The sequence below is a fragment of the Schistocerca nitens genome, chromosome 4, assembly GCF_023898315.1.
Source record: "Schistocerca nitens isolate TAMUIC-IGC-003100 chromosome 4, iqSchNite1.1, whole genome shotgun sequence".
NCBI classification, from domain to species: domain Eukaryota; kingdom Metazoa; phylum Arthropoda; class Insecta; order Orthoptera; family Acrididae; genus Schistocerca; species Schistocerca nitens.
The window spans coordinates 905,961,034-905,976,252 of NC_064617.1; the positions used below are offsets into that span (position 1 = coordinate 905,961,034).

The 15,219-nt window shown below is 40.6% G+C and overlaps 1 protein-coding gene across 1 annotated transcript in view; it reads left to right on the plus strand.

Annotated features, from left to right (window-relative positions):
• Positions 1–15,219, plus strand: part of LOC126253474 (tripeptidyl-peptidase 2) — a 310,223-nt gene that overhangs the window by 154,908 nt on the left and 140,096 nt on the right. The window contains exon 11 of the mRNA XM_049954832.1: positions 791–971. Within this exon, the coding sequence (XP_049810789.1) occupies positions 791–971 (181 nt within the window). The remainder of the gene's footprint in view (positions 1–790; positions 972–15,219) is intronic.

Sequence of the window (15,219 nt, forward strand, 5' to 3'; positions counted from 1 at the left end):
GACATATGTTCTCAAATTTTTGGATGAATGCATTGCAAATGCTATATTTCTCTGAATTGCTTTTTCTTTTCAAATAATGGAAAATCCAGGATGGAATGTAACAATACCAGAGAAGGAAAGTTGCCACTCACCATATAGCGGAAATACTGAGTTGCAATAGGCACAGTAAAAAGATTTGCACACTCTCTGAGACTGCAGATGCGTGTGCAAGTTTCGTGTGTGTGTGTGTGTGTGTGTGTGTGTGTGTGTGTGTGTGTGTGTGCGTGTGTGTGTATTGCTGACAAAGGCCTTAATGGCCGAAAGCAATGAGAGTGTGAATCTTTTATTGTGCCTATTGCGACTCAGCTTCTCCGCTATATGGTGAGTAGCAACTTTCCTTCTCTGATATTGCTTTTTCTTTTGATGTTTATGCTAAGGAAGTGGGATGTAAAGTTATTATTATATTATATAATATTATAAAATATTATAAAATTTTATATAGTTTATTGTTGTTATTAAAATGGTAGGCATCTGTAGCACATTAAATGTGTGCCTGACTGCAAGTAATAATTGTGGGGAATGGGGTAGTAACAAACTGTGACCCTTCGCTCCCTAGGATTGAATCTTGGATCTGCACCTGATCATAATATGGGATGTGGATAAGTTTATAAAGCCAAGTTCCTTTGTATAACTTGTCAGCCTTCACATCATGTGGAAGTAGTTCTAGATTTTAACCTTAAATTGAATTTTTGTATGTCACATGAAACTTCCCATGGATTCACAATGGAACTGTACTTTCCTCTTTTTGAAGGTGGAAAAAGCATTTGACCATTTATGTACGTATCAGGATCAGCCCGAAAGAGACGTCAGGTTCCATATATCTTGTGGTGTAAACAATAGCAAAGGAATTCATTTACGCTGGGGCATGCAAGAACGAGTCAAAGAATTCAATATCAATGTTGAACCATTTTTCCTAGATCCTGATAACAGAGGTAAGATCTGATAACAGAGGTACAGTAATTATAACAGAGAAAATGTATTTTTGGGGGTAAAAAAGTTTGCCTTACATGTAGCTTCAGAAAAGAAACATTACTATTGTATTTAAATATAGCTGTGATAACTGACACGTAATCCAGAACTTGGATTACCAGGAAGTTTAAATTAAAAATTAAATCTAAATGAGTTTTCCAGAAATAATTATATTGTCCCACATATTACAGTTTCTGCCTGCTTTATTAATAAATGGAGACTGAGAAAAATGAGTATTGCTATGCATCTGTGTAACTATAATTTAATTTGCTTCTTAGTCTGTATGGTAACTGTATTGAGCGCATTCTAGATTCCAGTTGAAAACAGGCTCTTCAAATTTTCTGAATTGGCCTGTTTTCAGAAAAGAGAAAAATGTGCTAATACTGCACTAGTTGGATTCATTGTTAAAGTCAGTCCTGTTTGTTAATATGCACTCACATTGATTAATATTTATCCCTATTATCCTTCCGTTCTGGAATAAACCATGTCTCTAGGTCATAATCTTCATAATTCACAAAATGATAACTTCGAATCTAATCCTGTACAATATGCAACACCTTAATGTATCCATGTGTCATTAGCAATGCATTAAGTCGGTATTTGAAGACACACCTATCGTTTACAAATCTGCACCAGTGCCCCAGGTGTAAAAGTCTGTAACTGCCAACTTTTTCATTAATCCCATTACATGGTACAATGCATCAGTACCCCACGGGTGCATATTTGGAACCACAGACTGTTTACATCGGTTATGTTGTTTGTGAAAGTTGATATTTTGTTAAGTTGCTTTTACTCATGTTGAAACTTCTGAGGGATTTAGCTTCATACTTACAGGGTGGCGCACGAAATGTGTTGCCAATTGTTTCTTTCACAATTTACGATGCACATTACATATCCTGCTGGGATCTCTACAGCAGTACCAGCAGAGCTTGGACAAACAAATGAGTTACAAAATGACTGCCACTAGGAGACTAGTAAGCAGCAATGGCTGACAATGGAAGACTGACGACACAGCAATGATCGGCAATTGTTACTTTTTCATGAAACGAAAAGCCTTGTTGTGGCTCAGAGGCGTTTTCGACAACAGTTTAACACACGATGGGTCCCTTGCAAGAAGACCATCCACAGGTTGTACGATAAATTTGTACAGGAAGGAACAGTATTGGAAACGAAGCGACCTCGGCCTAAGCCTGTTTGTTCGCTGGAGAATGTTCGCTGGAGAATATTGAAGCAGTAAGAGTTGCTGTACAGAGAAGTCCTGGGAAATCGTGTAGAAAGGCAGCAGTGCAACTGGGAATATCCAGACGCTCCGTTCAACACATTCTTAAAAGTGACCTCCATATGTACCCACACAAGGTGACCTGTGCACAGAAGCTCACTGAAGAACACAAGCAGCAGAGAGTACTGTTTGCTCAGTGGGCGGAGGATAGGGAAGAAACTCTCAACAACGTTTGGTTTTCAGATGAGGCACATTTTCATTTAGACGTTGTGGTTAACAAACAAAATCTATGCTTTTGGGTCACTGAAAACCCACAACTGCTTCATGAACGACAACAGTATGCTCCGAGGATTATAGCGTGGGCAGCAATTTCCAGTCACGGACTTATTGGACCCTTTTTCTTTGAAGAAACTGTGAAGAGCGAGCATTATTTGAGCATGCTTCGCAATAGCTTCATTCCACAGCTTCTTGCTACTGCCTTGCCCTTCAACACGCAGTGGTTCATGCAAGATGGAGCAAGGCCACATACTGCAAACACTGTGTTGGAGTTTTTACACGAGCATTTAGACATGCGGATCATTTCACTCAGGTTTCCAGGTCGCTTCAATGATGGACAAAATTGCCCCCCCCCCCCCTCCCTCAATGGTCCAGACCTCAACCCATTTGACATTTTTTTTGGGGTGGGGGTGGGGGGGGGGGGGGAGACCTAAAGGAAAAAATGTTCCCGAAATGTCCACGTGATTTAATGGAGCTCAGAAGACTTATTCTTCAAGCTTGCAGTGAAATTACGGAAGACGTGTGCCGTAGGGTAATCACTAATTTCAGTGTTCGTTTGAAGGAAGTTAGGAAACGAAATGGTGGCCATATTGAGCATGTGCTGAGTTAGAGCAAATCTCCATGGACAGCTCTTCGTTGTAGTATATATTCCTTTCAGATTGTATTGACAATAAAGTTTATATTAAAACACAAAATGGTAACACATTTCGTGCACCACCCTTTATTAAGCAGCTATTGTTTTGTTGTGCAATTATAATAAAGTTGTTATGATTATACAAAATTGTGGACATAAACTGTTCATTTTATGTCATGCTAGTACAAGAAAATGATTATCTATGTTTACGTTTCACGGCATTTTGACATGGGGGCACAATTATCTAGGCAACATTTGCCATGACAGTATCCAGCTTAGTCATTAGGAGAAGGGCAGGACGACGACATAAGACCAAGAGTAGGAATTACGTTCAATCCCTGTCTGAGAAGAAGGGGTGAAGGGAAGGACATAGACCACCTATTAACAAAGGAGTCGAGGCCCAAGAAGCCACAGGAATGTAAAATTTGTTCAGGATGGATAGGTCTCGCCTATTTTAAATGAAGGTATTTGTGCAAATGGTACAGTAATGAGGGAAGCTATTTCACAATAGTGCAGCCGCAAAGGTGCAAAATGACTTTTACAGTCCTCACAGTTCATGATTAGCACAACTGCTTTGACTCTTGGGCTGTTCTCACAACACTATCCTTTCTGGCATGCTGAAATAACACAATAGGTGCAGTCAAACCAAACACTTGCAGTACAGTCACCAATTAAGGTGATACCAATAAACATAGAAAGTAAAGTTATACGTGCATTTATGTAAAACACACAAACTCAGAATTAGACATTCGTAGATATACCTTATTGCGGTACAGCGTATCTAGAGGATCATATAGGCACCTTTTCTTATTGTATGACTCGGTATGTGTGCTTATACTTTCTTTGTTTCATTCCATGTCTATAATAAGAAGCCATTATTAAATTACAATTTTTCTCATCAACAACACAAAAAGGAATTTTCATTTGTTTGATTCTGTATTTTCCTTCACCCAGTATATGTAGTACTTGTAAATATTGGAAAACCACCTATGGTGCATGTATTAGGCGTCCAGATAAAACAAAGTATGCTGGACAGGGAGATACAAGTAGTAAATCTATAGTAACTCCAGCTAACTTTACACTTAAATGAGGTACTGAAACTTGTGATGTCACTGACAGGAAGTGAAATTGCTGGTATGGATTGCTTACATAAAGATGCAATGAGTTCACAATCTAAGGTGGCTAATATGGCTTGAGAACTCAAATGGCAATACATGGAGAGAAGGCGACATTTTTGTACAGGAATAGCGTTGAAAACGTTTAGAGGACTGGCATGTGAACCTCACTGCAGAATGATTCTACTGCCACGTTTTTAAATTTTCTCATTATGAGAGTATTGAAGGGCGATCTGTTTTAATTGTTAAAAGCTATTCAAAAGTCAAGATGGCACAAAATAGTTTCATTCAAGACAACCACTTTGAACAGTCTTTGCTGTTATCTTCAGGTGTTAAACATCTTTTGTAGTAAAACATGTTCATTTTATGCTGAACCTTGTACATGAGGATCAGCATAAAATAATCATGTTTAACTACAAAGACATTTAAGACCTGAAGGTGTACATAACTCCATTTTATGCATATATCTTTAAAAGCAAAGATTGTTGAAAGCAGTTGTCTTGAATAAAAAATATTTTGTGCAAACTTGTCTTTTGAATGGTTTTTAGCAATAAGAGAAATTGGGGCTCGTATGGAAGCATATAGACGGTCGTATTTCCGTGGCTCTATTTGTGAGTGGAACAGGAAAGGGAATACCTAGTAGTGGTAGAATGTATCCTCGGACATTCACAATACGGTGGCTTGTGGAATATATCTGAAGATGTAAATATTTCTAGAATGGAGAAGGAGAACTTCCCTACTTGTGCTCATCTGCTGACCACACGCGAAACCAATAAGCAGCTGAAAGCCCGCTTGAAATACTCCTGTCCACACATGCGCACATACAATACTACTATGTGCGTGCATGGATCCACAGCAGAATAGAACAGTTCCTATTTCTCCTAGGTGGATAAATCGTCAGCTGAAATTGTAGCTTCGCTCGTTCTGCTTCCATGCGACAGGTTGTCTACACCCTACTTCTATGCATTAGGTGTGTTTTGTAATACAGCTTTACTTTCTTTACTTAATCACCATTCTTATTACTAATATTTCTGGCTCTGTGGATAATAGTTTATTTTGTTAAACATCTTTTAAGTAATTAATTAACAAAACCATTGGCCATTGTATTTTCTTGCATGTTTTTTAAGAGTTCTATAGATCATATTAGTTTGTATGCATGCATGACATGTGACTGTTCATGACTGCTAACCACACAAGATTCTTTGTACTGCCAAAGCACTGCTGTGCATTATAGAAAGTGGGTGACAGTTCCCTATTCCAAAATGGGTAATCCCAGACAGAATGGCCTGGATAAGAAAAAATCCTGAACAAGCGTACCTACTCAACATAACTTCTAGTATTGCCAGATAAGGTACTTTAACAATCTCTTTTGTTTGAAAGTATCTGTTGTTTGAGATGAAATAGACTTGTCTGTAGAAATCTACATATGATGAAAATTGCATTTACTCCTCATCTCAGATTCATAACAGTTTTTAAAGAGTATTAAAGTTTAATGGCATAAAAATGTTCCCAAAACAGAAGCAGTCTCTAACATATGTGCAGACACTTGCCAAATTAAGATCAGTTACTCGAGAGAGGCCAGTATTTGCTAGTGTTGGTTTACTGTATTTGTATCTCATTTGGCCTGTGAGCATTTGTGACAAGTTGAAATAGTCATCTAGTTTGGAGCTCAAGTGCCTTTTTTAATTGGTAATTCTCTTCTGTTTGAAACATTTCTGCACACCTTAGGGACTGGCTTGTAGATTTGAATTACCTTGCTGTTCCAGTGTTCACTGCACCATAGAAAGTGAATGTGAATGCACTCAGACATGGTTTCCAACATGATTGATACGTGCTCTGCAGCTACCACATGGAATTGTCTAGGCTACACAGTTTCTGACCACACATCCAGCCAGTGGAAATTGTTGTTGTTCTGGTTGTTGTTGTCTTCAGTCCAGAGACTGGTTTGATGCAGCTCTCCGTGCTACTCTATCATGTGCAAGATTCATCATCACCCAGTACCTACTGCAACCTACATCCTTCTGAATCTGCTTAGTGTATTCATATCTTGGTCTCCCTCTACGATTTTTACCCTCCACACTGCCCTCCAATACCAAATTGGTGATCCCTTGATGTTCAATACCTCCTCATTAGTTATGTGATCTATCCATCTAATCTTCAGCATTCTTCTGTAGCACCAAATTTTGAAAGCTTCTATTCTCTTCTTGTCTAAACTATTTATCGTTCACGTTTCACTTCCATGCATGGCTACACTCCATACAAATACTTTCAGAAACGACTTCCTGACACATAAATCTATACTTGATGTTAACAAATTTCTCTTCTTCAGAAACGCTTTCCTTGCCATTGCCAGTGTACATTTTATATCCTCTCTACTTCGACCATCATCAGTTATTTTGCTCCCTAAATAGCAAAACTCATCTACTGCTTTAAGTGTCTCATTTCCTAATCTAATTCCCTCTGCATCACCCGACTTAATTCGATTACATTCCGTTATCCTCGTTTTGCTTTTGTTGATGTTCAACTTACACCCTCCTGCTCTTCCAGGTCCTTTGCTGTCTCTGACAGAATTACAATGTCATCAGCGAATCTCAAAGTCTTCATTTGTTCTCCATGGATTTTAATACCTACTCCGAATTTTTCTTTTGTTTCCTTTACTGCTTGCTCAGTATACAGATTCAATAACATCGGGGATAGGCTACAACCCTGTCTCGCTCCCTTCCCAACCACTGCTTCCCTTTCATGCCCCTCGACTCTTATAACTGCCATCTGGTTTCTGTATAAATTGTATATAGCCTTTCGCTCCCGGCATTTTACCCCTGCCACCCTCAGAATTTGGAAGAGAGTATTCCAATCTACATTGTCAAAAGCTTTCTCTAAGTCTGCAAATGCTAGAAACGTAGGTTTGCCTTTCCTTAATCTATTTTCTAAGATAAGTCGTAGGGTCAGTATTGCCTAACGTGTTCCAACATTTCTATGAAATCCAAACTGATCTTCCCCGAGGTCGGCTTCTACATACATCTTGCTCACCAGATGGTAGAGTTTTGTCGTGGCTGGCTCTCCCAAGGCTGTCAGTAGTTCTAATGGAATGTTGTCTACTCCAGGGGCCTTGTTTCGACTTAGGTCTTTCATTGCTCCTGCGAACTCATCACACAATATCACATCTCCTATTTCATCTTCATCTACATTCCATTTCTATGATATTGTCCTCAAGAACATCGCCCTTGTATAGACCCTCTATATAACTCCTTCTAGCTTTCTGCTTTCCCATCTTTGCTTAGAACTGGGTTTCCATCTGAGCTCTTGATATTCATGCAAGTGGTTCCCTTTTCTCCAAAGGCAGTATCTATCTTACCCCGAGTGATATGCACCTCTACATCCGTACATTTGTCCTCTAGCCCTCCCTGCTTAGCCACTTTGCACTTCCTGTTGATATCATTTTTGAGATGTTTGTATTCCTGTTTGCCTGCTTCATTTACTGCATTTTTGTATTTTCTCCTTTCATGAGTTACCCAAGGATTTCTACTAGCCCTCGTCTTCCCCCATGAACCATGAACCTTGCCGTTGGTGGGGAAGCTTGCGTGCCTCAGCGATACAGATGGCCGTACCGTAGGTGCAACCACAACGGAGGGGTATCTGTTGAGAGGCCAGACAAACAGTTGGTTCCTGAAGAGGGGCAGCAGCCTTTTCAGTAGTTGCAGGGGCAACAGTCTGGATGATTGACTGGTCTGGCCTTGTAACATTAACCAAAACGGCCTTGCTGTGCTGGTACTGCGAACAGCTGAAAGCAAGGGGAAACTACAGCCGTAATTTTTCCCGAGGACATGCAGCTTTACTGTATGATTAAATGATGATGGCGTCCTCTTGGGTAAAATATTCCGGAGGTAAAATAGTCCCCCATTCGGATCTCCGGGCGGGGACTACTCAAGAGGACGTAGTTATCAGGAGAAAGAAAACTGGCATTCTACGGATCGGAGCGTGGAATGTCAGATCCCTTAATCGGGCAGGTAGGTTAGAAAATTTAAAAAGGGAAATGGATAGGTTGAAGTTAGATATAGTGGGAATTAGTGAAGTTCGGTGGCAGGAGGAACAAGACTTCTGGTCAGGTGACTACAGGGTTATAAACACAAAATCAAATAGGGGTAATGCAGGAGTAGGTTTAATAATGAATAAAAAAATAGGAGTGTGGGTTAGCTACTACAAACAGCATAGTGAACGCATTATTGTGGCCAAGATAGACACAAAGCCCATGCCTACTACAGTAGTACAAGTTTATATGCCAACTAGCTCTGCAGATGATGAAGAAATTGATAAAATGTATGACGAGATAAAAGAAATTATTCAGGTAGTGAAGGGAGACGAAAATTTAATAGTCATGGGTGACTGGAATTCGTCAGTAGGAAAAGGGAGAGAAGGAAACATAGTAGGTGAATATGGATTGGGGGGAAGAAATGAAAGAGGAAGTCGCCTTGTAGAATTTTGCACAGAGCATAACTTAATCACAGCTAACACTTGGTTCAAGAATCATAAAAGAAGGTTGTATACCTGGAAGAATCCTGGAGATACTAATAGGTATCAGATAGATTACATAATGGTAAGACAGAGATTTAGGAACCAGGTTTTAAATTGTAAGACATTTCCAGTGGCAGATGTGGATTCTGTCCACAATCTATTGGTTATGAACTGCAGATTGAAACTGAAGAAACTGCAAAAAGGTGGGAATTTAAGGAGATGGGACCTGGATAAACTGAAAGTACCAGAGGTCGTAGAGAGTTTCAGGGAGAGCATAAGGGAACAATTGACAGGAATGGGGGAAAGAAATACAGTAGAAGAAGAATGGGTAACTCTGAGGGATGAAGTAGTGAAGGCAGCAGAGGATCAAGTAGGTAAAAAGACGAGGTCTGATAGAAATCCTTGGGTAACAGAAGAAATATTGAATTTAATTGATGAAAGGAGAAAATATAAAAATGCAGTAAATGAAGCAGGCAAAAGGGAATACAAACGTCTCAAAAATGAGATCGACAGAAAGTGCAAAATGGCTAAGCAGGGATGGCTAGAGGGCAAATGTAAGGATGTAGAGGCTTGTCTCACTAGGGGTAAGATAGATACTGCCTACAGGAAAATTAAAGAGGCCTTTGGAGAGAAGAGAACCACTTGTATGAACATCAAGAGCTCAGATGGCAACCCAGTTCTAAGCAAAGAAGGGAAGGCAGAAAGGTGGAAGGAGTATATAGAAGGTTTATACAAGGGCGATGTACTTGAGGACAATATTATGGAAACGGAAGAGGATGTAGATGAAGATGAAATGGGAGATAAGATACTGCGTGAAGAGTTTGACAGAGCACTGAAAGACCTGAGTCGAAACAAGGCCCCGGGAGTAGACAACATTCCATTAGAACTACTGATGGCCTTGGAAGAGCCAGTCATGACAAAACTCTACCATCTGGTGAGCAAGATGTATGAGACAGGCGAAATACCCACAGACTTCAAGAAGAATATAATAATTCCAATACCAAAGAAAGCAGGTGTTGACAGATGTGAAAATTACCGAACTATCAGTTTAATAAGTCACAGCTGCAAACTACTAACGTGAGTTCTTTACAGACGAATGGAAAAACTGGTAGAAGCGGACCTCGGGGAAGATCAGTTTGGATTCCGTAGAAATGTTGGAACACGTGAGGCAATACTAACCTTAAGACTTATCTTAGAAGAAAGATTAAGGAAAGGCAAACCTACGTTTCTAGCATTTGTAGACTTAGAGAAAGCTTTTGACAATGTTGACTGGAATACTCTCTTTCAAATTCTGAAGGTGGCAGGGGTAAAATACAGGGAGCGAAAGGCTATTTACAATTTGTACAGAAACCAGATGGCAGTTATAAGAGTCGAGGGGCATGAAAGGGAAGCAGTGGTTGGGAAAGGAGTGAGACAGGGTTGTAGCCTCTCCCCGATGTTATTCAATCTGTATATTGAGCAAGCAGTAAAGGAAACAAAAGAAAAATTCGGAGTAGGTATTAAAATCCATGGAGAAGAAGTAAAAACTTTGAGGTTCGCCGATGACATTGTAATTCTGTCAGAGACAGCAAAGGACTTGGAAGAGCAGTTGAACGGAATGGACAGTGTCTTGAAAGGAGGATATAAGATGAACATCAACAAAAGCAAAACGAGGATAATGGAATGTAGTCAAATTAAATCGGGTGATGCTGAGGGGATTAGATTAGGAAATGAGACACTTAAAGTAGTAAAGGAGTTTTGCTATTTAGGGAGTAAAATAACTGATGATGGTGGAAGTAGAGAGGATATAAAATGTAGACTGGCAATGGCAAGGAAATCGTTTCTGAAGAAGAGAAATTTGTTAACATCGAGTATTGATTTAAGTGTCAGTAAGTCGTTTCTGAAAGTATTTGTATGGAGTGTAGCCATGTATCGAAGTGAAACATGGACGATAAATAGTTTGGACAAGAAAAGAATGAAGCTTTCGAAATGTGATGCTACAGAAGAATGCTGAAGATAAGGTGGTTAGATCACGTAACTAATGAGGAGGTATTGAATAGGATTGGGGAGAAAAGAAGTTTGTGGCACAACTTGACTAGAAGAAGGGATCGGTTGGTAGGACATGTTTTGAGCCATCAAGGGATCACAAATTTAGCATTGGAGGGCAGCGTGGAGGGTAAAAATCGTAGAGGGAGACCAAGAGATCAATACACTAAGCAGATTCAGAAGGATGTAGGTTGCAGTAGGTACTGGGAGATGAAGAAGCTTGCACAGGATAGAGTAGCATGGAGAGCTGCATCAAACCAGTCTCAGGACTGAAGACCACAACAACAACAACAACAACAACAACAACAACAACAACTCGTCTTTTTACCTACTTGATCCTCTGCTGCCTTCACTATTTCATCTCTCATAGCTACCCATTCTACTTGAACTGTATTTCTTTCCCCCATTCTTATCATTCGTTCCCTAATGCTCTCCTCGAAACTCTCTACGACCTCTGGTTCTTTCAGTTTATCCATGTCCCATCTTGTCAAATTCCCACCTTTTTGCAGTTTCTTCAGTTGTAATCTACAGTTCATAACCAATAGATTGTGGTCAGAGTCCACATCTGTCCCTGGAAACGTCATAAATTTAAAACCTGATTCCTGAATCTCTGTCTTCCCATTATATAATCTATCTGAAACCTTCTGATATCCCCCAGGCTTCTCCCATGTATACAACCTTCTTTCATGATTCTTGAATCAAGTGGAAATTGTCAAGTACATATATGGTACAACACACACACACACACACACACACACACACACACACACACAGATTTTTATTTAAAAAATGAACACACAGGAAGTAACAATATTTACTTCACAAGACCATTAACCTCGCCCATGCCCGATAATTTAAAGAACCAACTCCCTTGTATAAAACAGTTCTGTTTTTAGAAATTCTAGTTTTCCTCGCATCTTAATGTTCATGACATTATACCTCCTGATGTGTGTGTTGTACAATGAAATAAGCAAGCAGGTACATTCTGTGGTAGATATCGATACTTCTGCAAACTATGTTGTGAATTGATTTAGTAGTAAAGAAATGATAAAATGTTATGTGTGATGCTGAAGTTTTACTGCATGAGCAGCAAAATGTAGTAACCACAATTCTTTTTTCCTTTCATTATTTTGTGGTAGGGTGCAGGAGGTGGTGGGAATGGTCAACAAGAAAATTTACGGGAAAGTTTGTGTGAAATTTGCTGAAAGTTGATAAGTGCTCTCATTCTTAAATACGGGATGAATATAACGTGCATAATTCATTCACCATGAGTTGGATTGAATACTTGACTTATTGTGCTAAACCTTTAATATAATATTAGGCCTCATAATTACCAGATTGTGACAGCATTGAAATTTTTCAGTTTGCTCAATAACTATTTGAAATACTGGGATCAGATGACTGTTTGAGTCATTTAGTGATATGGAAGTGCAGAGAAAAATGCTAAAGCACATTGCGGAATTCTCACTGGATTCAGAGTTGTTCAGCACATTGAAAAGAGACAAGATAGAATTGATAACAATCTGAACAAAGGAATTTTTGAACACTTGTGGGGGTTAAAAAATTTTGTGTCTGTCTAGGAATTTAACATAGATTCCCTAATGAAGAAAGCAGTCGCTGAACTAGACTACCATAAAAGTTTATATTTATAAATTGTTTGTGTTCCAAATTCATCTCAAAGTAAGTTTTGATTTACAAAATCAGTGGAGAAACACACAGCCTTTGGTTGAGTAAAACATCTGGAGAGGCTTATGTTCTGATAACAATGCCTTTACAGTTAGAAGTGTGGCTACATTTACTGGCATTTTTTCTATAGATCGATTGATGGACGATTTAATATTCTGTACACAGAGAATTTAAGAAACAAATAGTGGCATTAGACTTGAGTAAACAGTGGGGTTTGATTGGGTGACTATTTCCACATTTCAGAAGATTGAAGACACCAAGTGAAATGAAAATGTGAAGATGACAGGCTAATTTTAAGGAAATTGACACCAATGTTGTGGGACTGAAATTTGTTTGGGCGGGGATGGACACTTTCAGCTGGTTGCTGAAGAGAAGTTGTATTAGAATGTGGCGAAAGGGGGTGGGTTGCGGTGGCATTTCAGAGTATTTGCTGAATGGCAGCGATTGATGTTTACTGTTTGGGGATGAGCAGTGTGCCATGTCATTGGTTGTTTTATATGAGTGGACCACTGCTGTGTTACAATATTCCTATTAAAAAGTAAAATCATTGAAATGGAATGGGTATATAACGTGTTTGACTTAGGGTGTTTCCTAGTATGTGATGGGTTAGGATATAGAGATGCCAGACCTCCAATCTTATGTTTTGGCTAGATGCATGTTAGAAATCTTGAATCTTGGCCTTTTTTATGGGTATGATTCATGTGGCAATATATGGGCTCTAGCCCACAGTTTCCAGTTTTTGGCCGCAAAGTCGTGTGTTATGAACTTCTGTCGGTGTTGTACCATTCATCAAGGACCAGAACTTTACCTTAATGATGATCCGCTCACGGTAGTGGAAACATATTGATTCTTAGGACTGGTTTTCAATGCCCGATTGACTTGACTTCCTCACCTTTGACAGCTTAAGTGGAAGTGCTGACAGCACCTCAATGCTGTCCACTGCCTGAGCAACACCAACTGGGGTGCAGATCGCTCTACACTGCTGCAGCTCTACAGAGCCCTTGTTCAATCCCACCTTGACTATGGGAGTCTGATTTATGGTTCGGCGGCACCCTCAGTGTTGCATTTACTCAACGCAGTGCAGCACTGTGGCATTCGCCTAGTGACAGGAGACTGTAGGACGCGTCCAGTCACCAGTGTCCTTGTGGAGGCCGGAGTCCCTCCATTGCAGGTTAGGCATGCACAACTGCTGGCCAGTTACGTTTTACACGTTCGTAGTTCTTCTGCACGTCCGAATCGGTCTCATTTTCCCACCCACGGTTGTTCATCTGCCACATTGGCGACCCAAGTCAGGGCTCCCAATTGCAGGTCATGTGTGATCCCTTCTTCATGAACTGGAGTCCTTGCCTTTTCCACCTATACTTGAGGTCAATTCACGTACACCTCCATGGTGCACACCTTGGCTGCGGCTTTGCCTGGACCTTTCACATGACCCTAAGGACTCGGTAAACCCCCGGGCGCTAAAGACTACACTGTTGAGCGCCCATAACGCCATATCCATCCATCCATCCATCCATCAGTAAACCCCACACGGCTCTCCGCTGCCCATTTGTCGATTCTTGACATGTACCGAGGCCATGAAGTGGTTTACACAAGCGGCTCAATGGCTGATGCTCACATCAGCTTCGCGTTTGTCCATGGAGGACATATTGAACAGCATTCCTTGCCCAATGACTGCAGTGTTTTCACTGCCGAGCTGTTTGCTATATCTTGTGCTTTTGAGCACATCTGTTCATGGCCTGGGGAATCGTTCCTTCTGTGTACTGACTCCTTGAGCAACCTGCAAGCTATCGACAAATGCTATCCATTGGTAGTGACCATCCAGGAGACCATCTATGCCTTGGAATTTTGTCTGGACCCCAGATCACGTTGAAATCCCAGGCAACGAACTTGCCGACAGGCTGTCCAAACAGGCTATGCAGAAACCGCTTTTGGAGATCAGCTTCTCTGCAACTGACCTGCGTTCAGTACTAGGCCGCAAGCTTTTTGCGGCTTTCGGAGATGAAATGGCATAACCTCAGCATGCACAACAAACTGCGTGCCATTACGGAGACTACAAATGTGTGGCAGTGTTCCTTGCGGGCCTCTCGCAGGGAATATGTTGTTCTCTGCCGGCTCCGCATTGGCCACACTTGGGTGACACATGGCTACCTCCTGCACTGTGATGAGCTGTCCTTGTTTGGCTGCCCTGCAACGCCCTCTTCTGCTGACAACGCGTCATCGGCCAATTTAGTTATACGTTTTATACGTGACTGTGGGTTTTATCGTTCTGTATAAGTTTTTTTGCATGTCGTTTGTCCCTTTGTGTTCTTCACTCTAATGCTTTTAGGGTGGATATTTTAATGTGTTGCAGAGTGGCTGGCTTTTCCTTTTTATTCTTGTGGTCAGCCAGCCACGGTCATCTGCTCTCTTGTTTTTACCCCTTCTATGTGTGTGTTTCTCTCTGTGGTTTTCTTTTCCGGTTTTGTCCATGGTAGTGTTGGTTGTCCTCCTGTCGTTCTTCTGGTTTCCCCTTTCTCCTGTTATTGAACTGTACATCTCCTTTCTTTTCTTCTTTCCCTTGTGTAATTATTTTACTGGGAACAAGGGAGTGATGACCTCGCAGTTTGGTCTCTCCCCCTTTAAACCAACCAACCAACCAAGTGGCAATAGATGGGATGCGGGCATGCCCCAACAACAGACTAGTTCAATGTGTGGCTGTGGCAGAATATCACATAGAGATTGGAGCGAAGAATGTACCCAAT